At 45.4% G+C, this 20,802-nt stretch overlaps 1 protein-coding gene across 1 annotated transcript; it reads left to right on the top strand.

Annotated features, from left to right (window-relative positions):
- Positions 1–15,406: 15,406 nt before the first annotated feature.
- Positions 15,407–16,116, top strand: LOC120660651 (mini zinc finger protein 2-like). Its single transcript, XM_039939259.1, has one exon. The coding sequence runs from the start codon at positions 15,554–15,556 to the stop codon at positions 15,821–15,823; it is 270 nt and encodes an 89-aa protein (XP_039795193.1). The 5' UTR covers positions 15,407–15,553; the 3' UTR covers positions 15,824–16,116.
- The last annotated feature ends 4,686 nt before the right edge of the window (positions 16,117–20,802 follow it).

Raw genomic sequence — 20,802 nt, forward strand, 5'->3', positions numbered from 1 at the left:
TACACGTGCGCGTACATTCCTGACAGCGTCAATCCAACACGCTCGGTGCAGATGGTAAACCCAGGAGCTTCTGGAACAGACGCGGAGAAACAAGCGTGGCTGGCAAAGTACGCTACCGGGCCGAATGCTGAGCCATCGGCCCCAGGAGTTCTTAGTGTGGAGCAGGTCAGTGCAATACCGAGAGACCAGTTCGGCATCCTGCCCAAGAAGAAAGCGATCGGCTATTCCAAGCCGTATCCAAGTGACTACGACTTGATCCCGTAGCCTCCCAAGTATCGGCTCCCTGAGTTCACCAAGTTCAACGGTTCGGAAGGAGCCAGCTCCATAGAGCATGTGAGCCGATATTTAACGCAGCTTGGGATGATCTCAGTATCGGATCCTCTGAGGGTCCGGTTCTTCGACCAATCTCTTACAGGCCCGGCTTTTGGGTGGTACGCGTCATTGGCTCCGGATTCTATTCGAACTTGGAGGCAGCTGGAAGATCAGTTCCATACCCAGTACCACTCAGAGGCTGTTGAAGCTGGAATTGCCGACCTCGCCCAAGTCATGCAAAAGCGAGGAGAGACTGTGTCGGAGTACATACAGTGCTTCAGAGAAGTCAAGAACCGATGCTACTCATTGCGCATCACAGAGAAGGAGGCAGTCGATTTGGCTGTGCTGGGACTCGCTAAGCCGATCAAGGATATGGCTTTCCAATTGGAGTTCACATCTCTGGCGCACCTGGTGCAGAAGCTTACAGCGTATGAACTTTACCATCCTGAGCTGTACCAAGACAAGTTTAAGCGCCATGTGAACATGGCCCAAGCGGATGAATCTAATGACTCCGGCGAGGAACAAGAAGTGGCCGTGGCAGAGTGGACTCGGGGGGGCAAACCCTGTCCCGTGCAAGTGGGTCAAACAGCAGGGGCTTGTGAAGGGCTTCGACTTCGACGTGACCAAAGCAGAGCAGATATTTGATCTGCTCCTCAAAGAAAAACAGCTGAAGCTCCCAGAGAATCACAAGCTACCAATGGCACAAGAGCTGCAGGGAAGGTTGTACTGCAAATGGCACCACTCGTTCACTCATGCCACGGGTGAATGTAAGGAGTTGCGTCGTCAGATCCAATCGGCTATCGAGCAAGGCCGATTAATTCTGACTCAACACACGATGAAGGTCGACACGAAGCCCTTCCCACAAGCCAATGTGGTAGAGTTGTCAGACTTCACTCCTACGAGCCAGAATTTTTCATTTCAGATCAACATGGTGGGGCCTGTATGCCGCCGTGACGAGCAAAGGAGAGAGGCCGTTTCTGGCAAACGGCCCCAGGATCAAAATGAGCTAGGGCGACAGCATATTACTGAAGAGCAAGTGCGTTACATCCGCAATCAGCTTCAAGCTTCCGATTGGCTTCTGGAAAAATATGAATATCAGCACAAGTTGCATCGCCGATATCAATCGGAAGAAGAGGAGTAGGAGTACCGCACAGGGAGGACACTGGAAAGGCGCCAGGCTGTGCGCGACCACTGGCATTGCCCGTTCTTCAGGTACTGCTGGAATTCCGGCATGAGCCGATTGCCCACTATAGATGATTGTCTGGAGTGCAAGCCTCGGACACGCCAGTCAGGTGAGACATCGGTGTTCCGGCGCTTGGGGCCCAAAGTACGTCACGACGAACGCGTTGAGCGGCCGACCAGGGGTGATTCCGAGCCAGAAGAAGAAGACAGGTACCATCGCCCACGGTGGTGTCCTGACGGGCTTAATCGCTCGCAGAAGTGCAGGGTGCAGCGCTTGCGCAATCTAGAAGAGGTACAAGCAAAGTACCTTGACGTACTGAGGAAGGCGCGTCCGGATCTTGCAGAACAAGTCAAGCACCCGCGAAGGGTGGAAAGGCGCCCTTCAAGAAAAGAGTGGCGCCCCAAGCAGACAAAAGCCGATGAGAAACCATCGGCTGATGTGAACATGGTGTTCGTGCTCCCATCAGAGTTCCGGGCACCTCAACCGGAGGATTTGCCTGTTGCACAGTTGGATCTTAGCCCCCAGCCGATCATCTTCGAGAAGCCAAAGGGAAAAAGCTACAAACATCTGAAGGGGCTATATCTCAAGGGCTTCATCAACGGTAAACCCATTAACAGGATGCTGGTTGACACCGGTGCTGCAGTCAACCTGATGTCATATTTGGTGCTGCGCCGGTTGGGGCATTCTTCTGCCGACCTAATCAAGACCAATGTGATGCTCAATGACTTCAACGGACAACCATCAGAGGCAATGGGGGGTTCTTAATGTGGAGTTGACAGTGGGCCGCAAGACGATCCCGACTTCGTTCTTCATCGTCAATAGCAAGAGTACATACACGGTATTGCTTGGGAGGGATTGGATTCACGCCAACTGTTGTATCCCTTCCACAATGCATCAGTATCTCATCCAATGGGATGGCGATGAATTGGAGGTGGTCCGTGCAGATGACTCCAGCGAGGTCTCGCTCGCAGACATGAATGCCTGAGATGCGGAAGGGCAAGAGCCGATCTCAGGGGTCGCCCTGGAAGATTGTGATCGGATCGAAGCGACAAAAAACGGATTGAGGCTGGTCTTATCCACTGGCCTCACAGAGTAGACACATCCTAGCATGCTACAGGGTGTAATAAAGATAGAGAGGCCAGTCCCAGCGACCGGCCCCAAAAAATAGAAAAATCCTATTTGGGGTCGGAATTGTTACATGATGTACATACGATGACCTGCTCTGATAGTTGGCCACTCATCGATTATTTGGTTTCGAATGATAATGGAAGTATAGAAGCGGCCAGCCCGTGCGGTTGGCCAAATAATTTTTCTCGTCATCTCCCTGTGTTTGCTGCTGATCTTGTGGATAACGAAAACTCGCCTGCGTTCGTAGCTGGTTTTTCAGACGACGGCAAACTGGGATACGGGTTCACGTCAACTGATGATTTGGAAGAGGTTGACATCGGTCCTGGGGATAAGCCACGGCCGACATTTATCAGCAAAAAGTTGGATCCGGTCTTGCATGAGGAGATGATTGCACTGCTGAAAGAGTACTGGGATTATTTCGCATGGGACTACACTGAGATGCCCGGTCTAGACAGAAGCATCGTCGAGCATCGGCTCCCTCTCAAGAAAGGGTTTCGGCCGTTTCAGAAAGAAGTCCTAGAAGAAGTCAAGAAAGAAGTGGAGAAGATGTTGGATGCTGGGTTCATCAGGCCGTGCCGGTATGCAGAATGGATCTCTAGCGTGGTACCGGTACAAAAGAAGGATGGCCGATGGCGTGTCTGCGTCGATTTTAGAGATCTCAACAGAGCGACGCCAAAGGACGAATACCCGATGTCTGTTGCAAAGACATTGATCAACGCACCTGCCGGCCACAAAATGATGAGTTTTATGGACGGTAATGCTGGCTACAACCAGATCTTCATGGCCCCAGAAGACGTGAACAAGACCGCGTTCAGAGTACCAGGCGCAGTCGGCTTGTTCGAATATTTGGTAATGACCTTTGGACTGAAAAATGCCGGTGCAACGTACCAACGTGCCATGAATTACATTTTTCATGATCTCATCGGCAAACTGGTAGAAATTTACATTGATGATGTTGTGGTCAAGTCCAAATCAGCTGGGGGCATCTAGAAGATCTGCGTCAAGTTTTGGAGCGGACTTAAAGGTTTGGGCTCAAAATGAACCCAAAGAAATGTGCCTTTGGAGTATCGGTCTGTCAATTTTTGGGATTCCTCGTGCACGAACGGGGAATCGAGATCGGCCTGAAGAGTCAAGAAGCTGTAAAAACGATGAAGCCGTCTACCACGAAGAAATAGTTGCAGAAGCTCATCGGTAAAATTAATTTTGTCAGACGATTTATTTCTAATCTGTCTGGGCGCATCGAACCGTTCATGGGTTTAGTGAAGATCAAATCCGATGATGAGTTTCGCTGGGGGCAGAACAGCAGCAAGCTTTCGATGAAATCAAAGAATATTTGTCAAAGCCTCCAGTGTTGGTTCCTCCTCAGCAAGATAGGCCGTTCTACGTGTACCTATCCGTGGGTGACACTTCCATTGCTTCTGTGTTAGTCCAGAAGCACGACGGCCAGGAGAGGGTGGTTTTCTACCTTAGCAGGCGCATGTTAGACACCGAGACCAGGTATCCTGAGATCGAGAAGCTTTGCCTTTGCTTATTCTTTACATGTACAAAGCTTCGTCATATTTTGCTCTCGGCGGAAACAATTGTCATATGCAAATCAGATGTCATAAAGCCTATGCTGTCGGCTCCTGTCTTGAAAGGCCGGCTTGGAAAATGGATGTTTGCATTGTCAGAGTTCGATATTCGGTATCAGCCTGCGAAAGCAGTCAAAGGACAGGCACTGGCGGATCTTGTTGCGGACAGGATCAGTACTGATATTGCTGCACTATTTATTCGTGCTTGGGCTATGTTTTTTGACGGATCGGCTTGTGATGATGGGAGCGGTGTGGGAATTCTGTTGGTGTCGCCTCGAGGGGTGACTTACTCCTTCTCCATCAGGATGACTGTCCCATGCACCAATAATTTGGTGGAATATGAAGCCGTTCGCAAGGGGATGGAACTGCTCCTCGAAGCTGGTGCAGAAGCGGTGGAAATTTTTGGAGATTCAAAGCTGGTGATTTCTCAGCTCGCGGAAGAATATAGATGTGAGAGCGAGGCTCTTTTTCCAATATGGATGCAATGCCTTGAATTGATGTCACAATTCAGGTACATCAATTTCCACTGGATACGCAGAACTCTGAACAATGAAGCCAATGATTTGGCACAGATGGCTTCTGGCTACAAGGAGGCAGCTGATGGAGTCGATGTAGAGGTTCAGTTTCTAGAACCCAGAGACTGGAGAGCCGATATCTTCAATTACTTGAAGGATTCGGCTCAGGGGGCACCCAGAAGGATAAGACTCAAGGCCATGAAGTATGTTCTGATAGGGGATGACATGTTCTACAGGACCTTGGAAGGACTGCTGCTTAAATGTCTGGGACCTTCAGAGTCAAATCGGCTCTTGCATGAGGTTCATGAAGGAGCCTGCGGTACTCATCAATTGGCTCATAAGATGAAGTGGCTGATTAGGCGATCACGTTATTACTGGCCCACTATGCTTGAAGATTGCTTCAAATACTACAAAGGATGTTAGGCATGTCAGAGATTTGGCAAAATTCAGATAGTGCCAGCATCAGTGATGAATCCTATCATCAAATCGTGGCCATTTAGAGGTTGGGCCATGGACATGATTGGTCAGATCAACCCGTCGTCTAGCAAGGGTCACCAATGGGTCTTAGCTGCTACAGATTATTTCACAAAGTGGGTAGAGGCAGTGCCCATGAGGACAGTAGCGTCAAGAGATGTGATCAGCTTTGTCAAAGAGCACATCATTCACAGATTTGGGATCCCTCAGACCATTACGACCGATGGAGGATCGGTCTTTATATCAGAGGAATTCAGGAAGTTTGCAGATGACATGGAGATTAAGCTGATCAGATCATCTCCATATTATGCCCAAGCTAATGGACAGGCTGAAGCATCCAACCAGAGCCTCATCAAGCTCATAAAGAGAAAGATCGATGAATATCCTAGGCGCTGGCCTGAGGTGTTGTCAGAAGCTTTGTGGGCATATCGTATTTCATGTCACGGATCCACCAAGACATCACCGTACCACTTAGTCTACGGCCAAGATGCTGTACTACCATGGGAAATTACGGCTGGATCAAGGCATGTCGAGTTCCAGAACGATCTGACAACTGAACAGTATGCAACCTTGATGAACGATAATGTGGAGGATCTGACAGAGCTAAGGCTTTGGTTGCTGGAGAAGATCAAGGAAAATAAGGCTAAAGTTGCTCGTGCGTACAACAAGAAGGTCAAGGCAAAGAATTTCCAGGTTGGAGACTTGGTTTGGGAGGCAGTTTTACCATTGGGAACTAAAGATAGAAAATATGGCAAGTGGTCTCCAACTTGGCACGGGCCGTACAAGGTTGATCAGGTTTTGCCTGGAAATGCATACATGCTCGAGTAATTGGACGGTGTCAAGTTTCCTGTCGCTGTCAATGGCCAACACCTCAAGAAGTATTTCCCGAGCATGTGGGAAAGCGAGTAACGAAAGCCGATGAGATCCATCTGGCTGCAGTGTAATAGGCCAACACGTTGAGTTGGCCGGTAAAAAAAATCATGAAAGTTCAACACGTAGAGTTGGCCAGTAAAAAAAGGAGATAGGCCAACACGTTGAGTTGGCTGGTAAAAAAAAGATAGGCCAACACGCTGAGTTGGCCAGTAAAAAAAAGATAATATATGAGAAGCAAGATAGCCGATGTGCGACCATCGACTTAAGATGTTTTAAACAGTTACAAGTTTCAGGTTAACAGGCAGTACTAATTGTTTCTTGAGCCTATCTATTGGTTCAGGAATTCTTCTATTGCATGGATGGCTTCTGTGCGGACGGCGTCTGCTCATGCTATGATTGCTTTGTCATCCTTGTCATCGCCTGATACTATCTGCCGACTCAAGGTGCTTATCTCTGCAAACTCTGCTTGTATCTGCTCGGCTATTTCCTGGGTTTCTTGTTTGGAGTTTGCAATGGAAGCTTCCTCGGCTTAGATGAGTCTCTTGGTGGTACGAACCTTTTCTTCGAGTTCTGCCAGTTCTTTCTTCAAGAGGTCGAGTCGGTTCATGTTGGCAGACACGTCAGCTTTGGTATCTAGAGTTGCCTTCTTCTGGTTGAGGGCCTTGCACTTTTGGGCAATGTCAACTTTCAGAGAAGCTTGAGAGCGACGTGCTTCTATTCTTTGTTGTGCTTTATTCACTTCTACCCGGAAGAATGGAAGATTGCTGGCTGGCCAAAGCTTGATTTGCAATGGCTCCGGGAGTTGGGATTCTATTTGCTCGAAGATGTTCTTTATTTCACTGGAATCGCCAACTAGAGCAGTGAGTGGAGCAGATAGTATATCCTTGATGAGATGAAGCTGATTTGCCAAGTTAGCCGATTGCTGCAAAGATGGTGTTTTTTGCTCCAGGGGCAGTCAGACCCATTGATGCCAGGTCAAAGGAAAGCAAACCTGAAATATCAAAGCCCTATGGACATATCTGAAGTTAGAGCAAGATGCATTTGTGAAGCTATCGGCTGAATCAGAATTGGTTCTCATGAAAGTTACATGTTCTGAACAAGAAGTGATGATCGGCTCTGGTGTAGCCGATCCAGTTGGATTGGAGGAGACAACAGGGGCTTCGACCATGTCGGCCTGTTTGTCATGCACATCCGTCAGAGTATTTGAAGTTTCAGTTGCTCCAGTATCAACTTCATGAACGATGACTTCGTGTTGTGCTGGGCTATTGGTTTCGAGGATGTCTTCAGTTGTGTCCTGAAAATAGAATTACAGTCAACCAGAGTACATGTGTGTGCAATAAAGAAGAAGTTTTAGAAAGATAAATTACCTGGTTGGTGTTGGACTCTGATGGATTCGGGGAAGCTGGTGCTGGTTTCTTGATGACTCATCTAGTGATCATCTTCCTTTTCTTGGTCAAGACTCGGGGGGCAACGCTTGCAGAAGTTTGTCTTCGTTTGGAAGCCGACTGAAGTAAGTCTGGCTGAATATTCATTATCACTTTCTTCATTGATGATGATCCTTTGAAGAAGAGTACATTAGGAGCAGTTGGAAGAAGGTGGAATGGCTCCCCGTTGCTGGTCATAGGTTCTGGACCATCCTGTTGCTGCTAACAGAGTTAGCAGGATTAGTCAGGTAAAGGAATGGATGATCTGGAAAGAGTAAAATGCATAAATTCAGTACCTCTTCCTCGGGGATTACATATTCAGGATCAATTTGCTGTAGTCGACGACCTAGAGCTTTTCTGAAAACATGGGTTTTTCACATTCCCCACCATGTGCTAAAATCGATCGATGAAGGATTGAAGGATAGATCGGCTGGTATTGGAATGTGGAGATCATCGAACATGCTGTAGCATCTTGAACTGGTGAGACCGTCAGGCAGATCGGCTCTACTCTCCACCAAGTGGTGAATATGGAAGTGGGGAGGGACTTGTCCTAGGCCAAATTGCCGAGCTGCTATGGCTGGTTGGTAAGATTTATAACCTGGCTTGATAATTCTATTAGAGGTGCTGATGCCAACAGGAAGGAAGCCAGGTCGGATCATTAAAGAGTATAAATGCCGAGTGCTGTTGTCATCGGCAAAGTTGTTTAGTCTAAAGGCAGTTGGGTTTTCAAAGGATTCAGATTCAGTGAATGGGAAATAGAGTGGATTATCTAGTCCTTTGTAGAAGACTCTGAACCAGTTTGCTGCATCTGCTGAATTCAGTTTACTGCCAGGGAGACTAAATAAAGCTCGGCCGTAGCTAGTACATCTAATTGGTTTGCCACTCTCATCAGGAAAAGAGTTCTTGGTTAGGCCTTGGAAGTTCGGAATCTGGTGCTAAAAGTACAGTTGTGCCCACAACTGAATAAACCACCAAGGGCCTCCAGTTCTCAGTTTCTTTTTGTTAAGCAAGTTAGATGTCATCAAATGGAGATATCTGTAGGTTTCTCCAAGGAAAAGTTTGCCTAGGCCGATGTGATTGCCATGGGCCAGGTGATAGGCCAAGGGAAGATAGTTCTTAGTTGGAGCTAAAGAAGGGCCACAGAAGATGAAGTGCTCTAGCCAAAGATTTAAGAAGGCTGTGTGTTCCTTCTCAGTCACTGGACCTTTTGTTTTCATGTGCTGATTCATGTAAGTACCCCCAGTTTGTGCAGTTAACCTTGGAAGAAAGTTTGAAGGGGACTTCTGCCATTTTGTGGGCAGCTGGATTAGAAGATCCAATGTCTAGGCCAGTGATCATGGTAACATCTAGCATAGTGGGAGTCATAGGACCATGACCAAAGAGGAAACAGTTCAGAGTATCGGACCAGAAATAGCCGATGGTTTTCAGAAGGTTTTCATCTTTGTCAAGAGGAGACAGTGATAAACTAAGTGCATCAGCTATGTTTAAATCCTGCCACAAGGGCATATAAGCTTTTGCTACTCTGCTGTACCATGTAATCCAGCTCTCAGGAGGGTTAGGCCAGGCTCTTAAGCAGTCGGCCCAGAGGTTCAAATCGATGTTTTGACTCACGAAAGGAATCCTATTTGCTTCACAAGAGATCAAATCTATGGGGTTTTCATGAGTTCGTGGGCCAAGACAAAAAGATTTTGAGTTTGAAGGATGCGGTAAAAGGATGTCTGATATCAGAAGTTCAGAGATTCAGAAGTATGCATATGGCGTCAGGTTTCAGAGTCTAATGTTTCTGAGGCTTAATAAGCTGAGGAATATTAAAAGAATCAGGCTGAATATTACCTTCAGGCCGCCGATTGCCGCATCATTAACGATAGGATTTGTTGTCTGAGCTGCAGAGTCTGCCATAGTTCAGATCCGTTGACTTGGGGTTTGGTTGCTGTGGGCTCAGATTCGAATTCCGGATGCTTGAAGAGTTCTTGCTCGAATTTGTAGAGCTGGGTTTCGAATTACACTCGGATTTGAGAGCTTGTTTCGAGTTCGGTTCAAGGTGGAAGTGTTACTCTACTCTTGTGCGGGTTGCTTCTAGTTTGAATTTCGTCGGCTCTTGGATATTTATAGAAGCCTGATGCATTGCCTTCGGCTTTTTGGAAAGTAAACAGGTACACGTGAAATTGAAGGAAATTCGATTTCATTAATAGAAAGGTCATTACAAGGAAAGCCGATTGTTACAAAGGAATTAATCCTTTGGCTTTGAGATCCTACCCCTACGATGCTACAGTACTACTTCTACTGCTCGTAGGTACCTAGTACCTACGGCGCTTGGGGCTTTGGGCCGGCGCATCCCCGCCGCTGTCGTCGTCATCATCGCTGCCGAAGGCGCTGCTGCCGCCTTCGGACCCGAAGTCGCTCCAGTCGTCACCGCCGCCGCTGTTCTCTTCCTCGCTGTCCTCCTCGGAGGACCCGAGGAACCGAAAGGGCTTTCCGCCCATCGGCTCATCCTCGTCGAAGGAGGAGTCGATCTCCTCTTTCGAGGAAGAGTCGACTCCGTCCGATGATGGGTCTTCCTTGTCGCTGCTCTCCGACTCCTCCTGGAACAGGAGCAGGAGGTCTTCTCCCTCGGTCTTGGGCTCGTCCTCCTCAGAGATGGTCCCGAAGTCAAACTCCTCTGCATCCCAGTGCAGAGGAGCCAACGCTTCATACGCTGCGGTTGGGTCCCACTCCGGCGTCGGCTCCCGACTCTCCGGGATGGAGTCGCTGGAAGAAGCAGGGAGAGGGGAAGAAGAAGGAGAAGAGGAGGAGGGAGAGTCTCCGAAGGAGTTGGAGCCAGAGGAAGAAGAGATCGCCATGGCTGGCAGAGGAGTGGGGTTTTCTGCGCTACTGGCTGTGGGAGGAAGAAGGAGTTTTGCCGTGAAGAAGAGCCGATTCGGGGTGAGATTAAATAGTGAAAAGATGGGAGACAGATCGGCAGTTTCACGTTCTACGAGGAGCCAGTTGCAGATACGTTGCGTCTTCCTTGGTGGTTGCAATGTGTTTAATGAGCATTAACGGGAAGATGAAGCAACGGAGTGGTTTTGGAACTATCATTGCCAAAACCAGGGGGGCATGTGTTATCGCCATAAATTAACAGAATTAATTTATGGGCCGAAAGCAAGATGGGCTTAAAGCAGAAGATTGAACAAGGGTTGTAAATCGGCTCCTGCGTGAGCATTTGGGCCACATGGGCCATGTATCTTTAGATTTAGTTTGAGATTAGAGATAGAGTCCAATTGGGACAAGATTAGTTTAGATTGTTTCCCAAGTCTCCGGACTATAAATATGTACCCTGTATTATTCATGAAAGAAGAACGTCATCACGTCTCGCAAACATCAATCTCGGCGCATCGCCACCCCTAATCCTAGGGTTTCATCCAAGTAAGCGCCATGCTGCCCTGATCGCTTCTCGCGATCAGGGCAGCGTTGTTCTTACTTTTACCTTGGTATTACTCGTACTGAAGCGTTTTTGATGGCGAGTAGTACTAGTTATCTCGATGTTCGTAGCATGGCTTTTAGTAGATTTGTTGTGCTTTGTTGCTTATCATCTACGAATATCATGTTGTCTTTACGCGATCATGCCATCATCTTGTACTAGCTCTTGTTGCATAGAGTTAGCTGTGTAAAGGCAACACACTGCTTCCTTTATGTCTAGTAGATCTAATCTGTTATGGTTTGCTCTTATCTCTAAGAGTTGGCATAATATCTGTTAGATTAGGCCTTGCAAACGGGTTGGATGATCCGGTGGTGTACTAGATGCTTTATCTTAGCCTTAATAGGGATTGTTCTGGGAATCGGCTCTTGCTAGTTCTTAGTCCTCTGTTTTGGGTTATGGTTTAGTTATCTGTTACGTTCATTAGGCCCAGTCACGTGTAGGATGTTTCGATCTAGCAGTGAAGTTTTTACCATCGTGGATTAGATTAGTTAGATTTAATTGAAGTAGCTTTACAGTTATTCGCTTTATTTATCAATATCCGGATGCAAGCAGATCCAATCTGACACCGGGACTCGATCGGCTCTTTAAAGCCGATGCAAGAGTCGTCCCGGGGAGCCGACCACGGATCGGACTTACGTTTCCACATGTTTGTGTATGCAGGCTAATCGTTGCAAGCACGTTCGCACCTTCCTGATCGGGTATAGGTCAGGTGGCACGCCCTGCGTCTTCACAAGCCGCAGCGCACGCCGGAATTGCGGGCCGTCGACGAGGGAGCAGTGCCTGCCAGCGCCCCGGCAACCTCCCGGCTCTTTGTGTTGCCTGTCGCTGCTCGCCAGTGGGTTTCGACCGACAACAATACCACCAGAACTAATAATTAAAATTTACTTTTAAGTTGTAATCAAAATATAAATGAGTTGCGGATGCATCCTCTTTAGTTTGTATCTTATCCAAATTTTCTTTCCTTTTGTCTTGAAAGGTACAAAGTATGTATTTTGTTTTTATTTTCCTTTCTTTCAATCGTAGTTGTTCGATCATGTATTCCGAGTTGTGCTTTTCTATGTGGACTCTGAACTAGTAGTGCTCTGAATTGTGAGTTATTTATTTCCTTGCTGCCTACACCAATGGAAAAATCTATATGTACTTGTGTAGCATGCCATTTGTATTTCAATTTTCATATTGCTTCATATAGGTTGCAGCTTGCCATGGTCTTCTCTGATGATGATGACCTCATTTCTCAATTTTGGGAGGAGGATGACGATGAGTACGTCAACGATGGAGACTATGACGATATTATTGCATTTTTTATGCTTGCCGACAATTTATTTATATGCAATACAAATAAATGAGTTTGAATTGTTGCTGTGTGAAATGAATAGTATAGAAGAGGATGTGTAGAAATAAAAGAGAAAAATAAGTACGGGATTTTGCTGAAGTTACATGTAAAAAAAAACTAGCCTCCAAAACTAGGATGAATCCCTACTCAGAAAAATAGAGATCCTAAAATAGGCGCTATTATTGAAGTTGCTCTCACAAGCTGTTCGTGCCCTCCTCGTTCTACATGTGGTGCTCTCTCGGAGGGGGGAAAAAAGCAAAAGAGTAGCTCTTGTGTGGCTCATCAGAGAGAAGTTTTAGTCGTCTGGAGATAACACAAATAGCAGAATCAGGAAGGTTTCAGACTTTTTGATTATTTGAAGATCTGATAGAAGACGGCGCAACTAGTGAAGTTTAACACAATATTTGAGCGAATGTAACTATATATCGTCATTAGTTACCGTTTAGGAATAAGTTCTGGGCCCACTCGTGCCAGTGAGCACTTGATTCTCTTGGAATAAGTTTGGCCGGATATTATAAATGAAATTTACTCTTTGGTTGCTTCTCAGCTCAGTAACATCTTCTTAGCCCAGCCAACTAGTACAGCCTACGGTCATCGTTTCTACCAACTGGACGTACTGGGCCCAATTTGGCCCATGTTGGCCTTTCTGTTTCGGGACCAACCCAACAAAGCCGTATCAATCAACCAAAACCCTAGAAGGCCCACCACCACCGCAGCCTCCCCAACCCCAGCCGCTCCGGCGACGGTGCCGCCGCCGCCGCCGCCGCCGCCTGACGGTGGAACCTGCCGATAGTCTCCCTTTCGCGGTTCTTTCCTCCCAGCGGTACACTCTTACTCTTCGTGTGGCTCCTTCTATGCTAGAGATGTTGATGGGCGTGCGTTATCTGAATATTTGGGCTTGTCGTGTGCTTTAGCTGTTGAGGTTTGCAATCCGATTTTTTTCTAAGTACGGTGCTTGGGTAGTCAGCACTTCTAGAAATAATGGGCATGCTGTAGTGTTTATTAATTATAGTTGTAAAGTAGTAGTTTGCTCTCAACCAAGCTAGGTGTTGGATCCCTAACTGACTAACTATGGTACGCTAGTTTTGTTTTTCAAAGACCAATATGGTGTAGGAATTTAGCCTGAGCTATGTGCAATTGTGCATTATGAATCGTCTATTTTTTCCATTCGTAGTTCAAGATAATATGTTTTGTTAGCCTAAACATTGAACCTACAACATCTCACATCTGTTGATTGTAATTTATATGTAACCTCAGCATCTGTTTGCAAAGATTCCTCCAAAAACCAACCCACTCTCTATTCATTGATGGGAAATGAGCAAGACCATATGTTTCTTAAACACATTGGAGCGAGTTCTTCCTTCCGTTGGACAGAAGAAACAGTGGTGATATTTCTATATTATGGGCTATTCAGCTACATAACGTGATCAGTGCATTTGACATTTGATCCCATATATCCAATCGATTAGAAGAAGGAGCTTCTGGTTAGTATGGGGCGCCTATTCAATTTATGAGGTCATAAAACTTATCTTTCGTAAATTGTTCAGTGATCGATTAATCAGATGTTTCAGCCTTTATCAAGCAAAGAGCAAAATGCTTAAACATTTTTAGCAAGGATTATCCTGTTACTGGTTTCTTAGCTGCATGATTCTGTGTATCTGCATTTTAGTCCCTATCTAACTTGATGGCCTGAAACTTATGCAAGTTACAGAGTAGTAAATCCACTAGCTATGGAATGTGTAGGCTTGTTGTTTGCCTTTCTTATCAAGAAAACTCTAGTACTCTAATAATCTAGCTAACCCGTTTATATCATTTAATAGTTCGCTTTCCGGTGCATGTCGCTGTTTTCTTTTATCACTAACTTTTTCCCCTTCTCCTTTTATCACTCAGGGCCATATAATTGAACAATAGCACGCTACTTCCTTCATTTTCGGTCAAAGGCTGATGCAAAAGAAGGAAGCCTAGGTGAAGTTGAACAGTGATCTATGAGTACAGTGTTACAGCTAGCTGATAGTCTGACATTGATCATGTGACTCGTTTACTATAGTAATATGCCCATGGTTCTATTTTTCCATCTGGTGCCTACTTTACTATGGAATGCCTAGGTCTTTCTTTGCATCTATATGCATTTTCAATACTTAACATGATATAATTTTCAAGGCACTCCTTTTGTCCCTTCCATTATGTTCCGTATCATTAAATTTGAAGATTTATGTTGTCTATTCCATTTGCCAGATGATTTAAATCTCTATTTTTTAGTAGATGCATGACCTAGTACCTACAAAAGCTTAATGCACGGTGGCCTTGTACCCACTCAAGTTAGGACCAGCCACAGGTCATAGCGTTTTGTGCTGGCCTGCAAGGCCTTAATGTTTGTGGTAAGTTTGGTCCTGACTCCTGAACCATGTAGGTTGTTTAATTTTGTTTCAGCTTTCCTTGGTTATCTTTGATAATAATACTAAGACACTTGCTTTGCAGGTAAAAAATATATAAAAAAGTTATGTCTTGATAATGATATGATCTCCTTTTGCATGGATAGATTGATTGTGACTCCATTTTTTTCCTGTGTATGATTGATCTACCTTCCTGTTGTCATGCTCAGGTGAATTGTTGTTTAGGAGTCTGCGCCAATTTATAAATTCGTGTCCACGTACATCTCACATGCTGAAACAGTAAAGGAAATCTATCGCACAGGAAGGGAGACGAGGACTAGGCAGCTGCATTGCTGCGACCTGCCGAAAAATTGAGCAAAGCCAAGCACCCTTGCTTCTTAGATTTCTAAGCTGGCATGCAATGCCGATGGCATGCTTTCTATCAAAGGGACCTACTCTTTTGGGATTCTTAGGATTCAAGTATCATTCACTGGTCACTTTAATGGTATGAAAGGGAGAAAAGGGAGAAATACAGATAGAGGGGGGGGGGGGGGGGGGGGGTGGGGGGGGAGGCCACTGAATGAGGTAGGGCAGAATGGGACTCCAATCTAAGGTTGCCTTAATGGCCCAAGAATTATTCAGCTCTGCGATTGTGAGGTGGAATTTGCTGGACCATCAATTCAGCCAGCCCAATTCGGTCTTCTACTGCTCCACAGGTATGAGTGAATAATCATGTGAAACTTTTACGTGCCTTACCACCACCAGGTCCACGAGTAAGATCCCTTTAGGAGGGGCAGGACTGGAGGAGGAAAGATGGCTATAAATATATATGGTGCGTGATGAAGAGGGGGGTCATCTTGTGCTGAAAGCAAAGCCTGGCTGGCTGGAAAGAGGTGGGGAAGCTGACGATGAAGAGGCTGTTGATCGTGCGAAGGTGTGAGCCGATCGTGCGGTTCAGCTGCTGCAGCGTGCGCTACGGGGAGTGCTGTCGGAACCATGCGGCAAGCACAGGAGGCTACGCCATCGACGGGTGCCGGGAGTTCATCGCTGAAGGGGAGGAGGGCACCGGCACCGCTCTCAAGTGCGCAGCCTGCGGTTGCCACCGCAGCTTCCACCGCAGGGTGCAGGTGTACGAGGTTGCATGGGACTACGGATCTGACACATCGTCAATCGAGTAGGGAGGTGCTGCAAGCTTGGAGTCCTGCTGTTCTGCAATGGCAAATTACCAACAATTCGTCAGCCTCCCATGTGTCTCCAACGACAAGCTGCCTGGTGCTTGTCTAGGACCCTTGTGATTCTTTGTAACTTGGAGCTCAAATTTATCTACTTATTATTCTTTCACTCTGAACCTTTCTGTGGCACCTGATTTCATGAGATTTGTGATCTTTCTCTCCTTTGGGGATCCACAGTGACAATAGTATCTTTGCTGGCTACTGCCGTGTGTGAATGAATGCAGTTTTCGTCGCTTTCCTGTCTCTGCCAGCTTATTTATCTGAAATAGAATGGCATTCTGTTCTCCTGGGGATTTTCACTCTATAATCAAAGTCAAGGGCGCAGGCTTCAATTCTTCAGGGCCTGCACATGCTGTTTTTGCAATTAACAAAGGAATTTTCGCAATAGTGCATACAGACCGAGACCCAATTTCGAACGTGAGAACTTTCCTCAATTCCTGCATAATTCAAACCTCCTTTGTTCTGCTTTTCTGCAAAATGCGATGTGAATGAAGTTCCTGCGTCAGTGACGGGCATTGAGCTGGAAGAAGGTGAGCTCTTTGGCATTGCCATACGGCAATTGAAGCTGCAAGTACAACACACAAGAGGTACGAGCAGATGACGCCAATGGTTCCAGCAAGTAGCTCGAGGCATAGCTCCTGTCTCTGGCGCAAACGGATGCCGATTCAGGCCCCTGTGCCGCCAGGTCGACACGACTGTTATTCTCACATTTATGTGGAAGGAGAAGTTAGATGAGTTCTCTCTCTCAAAAAAAGTTAGATGAGTTCTCCTTGTCGCGCCTGGGCTGGGCTGGGCTGTGACAAACTGCACGATGAAATGTGCAGCGCGCACTTATGGTGGTCAATTCACAGCTACAGGATATGCGTAGCTAGGCCTTCCTTTTTATCCTTCTATAATCTTTTGCTTTTTGGCTCACCCTCGGACCTGCTCTTTTTAGACCTAGTATGAAGACATGCTCGATCGCCCAACTTCCACCTCCACGCCTCGGTAGAAGTCTCGGTAGAAGCTCACTTTGGTCCTTATAAGGTTGTAAATGATTCATCTTAAGCCCGATAAAATGTTTCGTGTTTGGTGTCATTTGGTCCATGGGAGACACGGAGCGTCAAAGATTTGGTCCTTATACTGTTGACTACTCTCTCCCAATGCAAGGTCTAACATGAAGATATATTTGTTCTCCTTTGAGATTAAGCAGAAGATCCAGAACGAAAAGGCACATGATCCGTGACCTAAAACCTGCAATATAGATCGGGGAAAGTGAGCAGCAATGGGCGCGGTCAAATCACAGGCATGAAAACATGCATTTCAACATTTGTAGTCTCTCCAGATGATGAATATAATCATTATCTCTCCGTGATATCGGTAGAGTTGGTCTATCAGTCGACCGGGGAGAATATAATTAAAGAGCCATCTAATAAATACATTGATGACTCGGCGTAAACATGTGGTGTTCTACATTAGTCTAAGGATAAAAGTGACCAAGCGATAAAATTTCAATGATTTGGATGAACTATTTAAAACCTTAGGGGCTAAAGCGATTCTTATGAAACCTCGTGGTTGTTGACGGAAATTATGTATTAGCACCCACAAGAATGAAGAGAGATATTTGTTTCAATTTAGCATGAATTGGTCTTCAAAAGTTGAAGTGAGAAAAGAGCAAAATCCACAAGTAGACTTCATGTAAGGGTAATGGCTCAATTGTTTCCTCAAGCCAATGTTGGAGTACTTATAGCCAACTATTGTGTGGATTGGTTATTAGATTAGCTTAAGATGACATGGCAATAACATGTAGCCAACAATTGGCTAAATTGTTAGCCTCGTTCTCAGATGGGAGGAAACTCAAAAGCTACACAGACGCTCACAAACGCACGAACACTCACCCCTATGAATACGTGCACGCAACCCTAACTCTATAAGCACCTCCACTAGCGCATCGCTATCGACTGACACGCCGCCTACCACTGAAAGAATAACGCCGGTTAAATCCTAGAATAAATCCAGGAAAATGCGGGCACCAGTGCCGAGTCAAGACTCAAACCCTGGTTGCCTGGTTCCACCATAAGGAACCTTACCAGCTAAGCTACACTCAGTTCGCTTAAAAGTAGAAGAAGATGAAGTGGAAGCGAGAATGTAGCACCCCCTTGGGGAAAACATATTGCTATTGCATTGAGAATTGTACGGCAATATCAATGAAATTACACGCGGGGCACGATACATCTTATTTATCTCATTTGAAACACTTCATCTAAGCATCATCATCTGGATTGCAATGGGATTATCATCGCCTATACACGGCTATTTAGCTGTTTACACATTGCTACATTGTACCTAGAATTGTCTGTTTAATATGATTTTAATGGTTGTTTAATCTGATTAATGATTGTAGTTAAATGATGGATGACCGACTATATACCGTTTAGCATTTAAGATAATACTAAATAGGATTAGCATATTGGAGAGATTAAAAATATTATAACCTCCCCCAGGATTTTGATTTTTGAACTTCTACTACGGTATCAAGAGATGCTTGCTTTTTGACCTGGGCAAGAACAGGATCACATGCGACAACGTGTCAATAGTCAATACCCCCAGGCTTTGTGGAACTATGCAATTGCAGGCAGAGATCTCGTCTGTGCTGGTCGGCCCTGCGACTGTTGCCGATGGGCTTTATGAGCTGCAGACCACGACAGCTCGTGCACATGAATACGCCCCAGTAGTTAGCAACAGTAACGGGAACTATTTGCATGTACGGGATGAAGAACATTCAAAAGAAATGTGATCAAACTTGTGCTGGCGAGCCGCTGGATCCCTGCTCTCCATTGGTGTAAGGCGCCGTACCGTCGGGGTCGCAACGAGTTCGACAATATTGCTACGAAAACTTGAGTGATCCGTACCAGTTTCCGTTGAAGCCATTGTGAAGTTCTTGTGTTCAGAATAGACCCTAAGATATCCCATTAAGCACGCTCAAAAGAAGGTAATTAGGCTTAATGGACAAGGTAGAATGCCTTTTTGAACCGGTACCCCCAAAGTGCCTAAGCTTAAGCCTTCAAAATTCACGCAAAATATTCGCTTTGGTTGGGACTTGAACTCGCGACCTCTAGCCTCGCACGTTGCTCCTTTACCATCTCAGCTACACAGTTGTTCTAATTGAGTAGGAGATATTTTACTTTTAAAATAACCAATGGATGAGCCTAAAGTACCGGTTGGTAACACCAACCGGTACCTAAGGTTCATCTATAGATACCGGTTGGTGGTACCACCCGGTACTAATATAAAAGTTACCACCCGGTACCTAAGACTCATTCATAAATTACATCCACCCCAAAAGTACCGGTATGGAGATGAATCGGTACCTATGCTAGCATAGGTACCGGGTACTGGTTCATCTCCATACCGATACTTTTGGGGTAGACCTAAGGCTTGTTTTCTAGTAGTGTGACTATGTGTCTGCGCTAGCTCGAGTATTAGGCTATTATTAAGTTTCACAAAAGTTTCATTCCCATTAAAGAACATGCTATATAAGTAAAAATTAGGCATATAGCCCGCGTATTTGCGCGGCTAGTATTGAAAATTCAAAAATTCGCATGCCATTGTATTCTTACTTGATGATTATACTATTTTTTTACCATACATCACCATATTCATTATCGTAAATTATGTCTTATTGTTGGTTAAAACAAGTCAAATATGATCTACTTGTAATAACAATTCGATTTGTTGAGCTTTAATAATATTATGCATATAAATATTCTTATTTTTGTTTTATTTTGGTTGATTGTTGTTAGTTTTAGTTTATATTAACAATATATGTTTGTAACTGATACATAGCTAAATAGTATTTTATATTTAATTTTTCATAATGGCATTGGTGGGTAGTGTTTAGTTAGACATAAGGGTATTTTAGACTAATTTTTATCATAATGGCAGTTTCTATTTTCCTCTGATTAACGTGGGAATTTCTAAACCTTGAGAGCGAACTGGAGACTCCATTTGTTAGCCAAATAATAAGATAATAGATGTTAACATGCATAAAATTTATAAGAAAAGAGAAGACTTATGTTGACGCAGAATTCGTCCAACACACTCGGATGCGCTAGAATGCGTAGGTGATCGTCAAAACAACTGTCACAAACAAACTCCCTGCTCCGACCAGTCAGACCGGTTATGGCGACCGGTCAGTCTGGTTATTCAGGAAAGCTCGCCAACACCTAAAACCGCAAGCTCGGGAGGGACTCCGTCGGAGCTTGAAGATCTAGGGTTGCTCTGTCGGCAGACCACTCAGAACACCCTTGAACACCGTAGAGACGAGCAAAGAACAGCAGACGGGGTTTGAAAAGTTAGGGTTTGAGGGCTAAAAAGTAAAGGACAGATTGTATTCATTCAATTGGGAATAACCTCAATCGGCCTTAGCCTTTATATTTATAGATATTTAAAGGCCGGGGAAGACATATCTCTTCATGAGATGGTTTACAAAAGAAATCTTATCTACAAATCTAAACCTACTCGGATTACAACTGGCCAAACTAGTCTGACCGATTGGACCGACCGATCAGACCAATCGGCCATGGTCTTTGCCAATTTTGGTTGTCAACATATGCCCCTGCTTTTTTAGTGAGCTTTGCAAGTCAAAAAGCAAGTACCAGAATCATGATCTAAGAACACAGAATACATTGGCCTAAAAATAATGCTAAGGGTGATATCCGTATATCGGCCATCTCTGTCTTCATGCATCTTGTCATACGCTGGGTAGTACTTCTTCAAGTATCTTCGGTTGATAGACCTGGTAGACGTTCTCCTTGCAGCGTCTCCATCATGTATGAATCCTCGAAGATAACACTGATATTTTTATATGAACCCTCCCAACTTGGCGTTCATTTGCCAAACTTATTACTTTTAGTCCCAAGAGGCAAAATTGTATCCCAAACCAA

The sequence above is a fragment of the Panicum virgatum genome, chromosome 2N, assembly GCF_016808335.1.
Source record: "Panicum virgatum strain AP13 chromosome 2N, P.virgatum_v5, whole genome shotgun sequence".
NCBI classification, from domain to species: domain Eukaryota; kingdom Viridiplantae; phylum Streptophyta; class Magnoliopsida; order Poales; family Poaceae; genus Panicum; species Panicum virgatum.

Bases quoted from the DNA above. Each gene is read 5' to 3' on its own strand.
- LOC120660651 (XM_039939259.1), top strand. From the start codon at position 15,554: ATGAAGAGGCTGTTGATCGTGCGAAGGTGTGAGCCGATCGTGCGGTTC.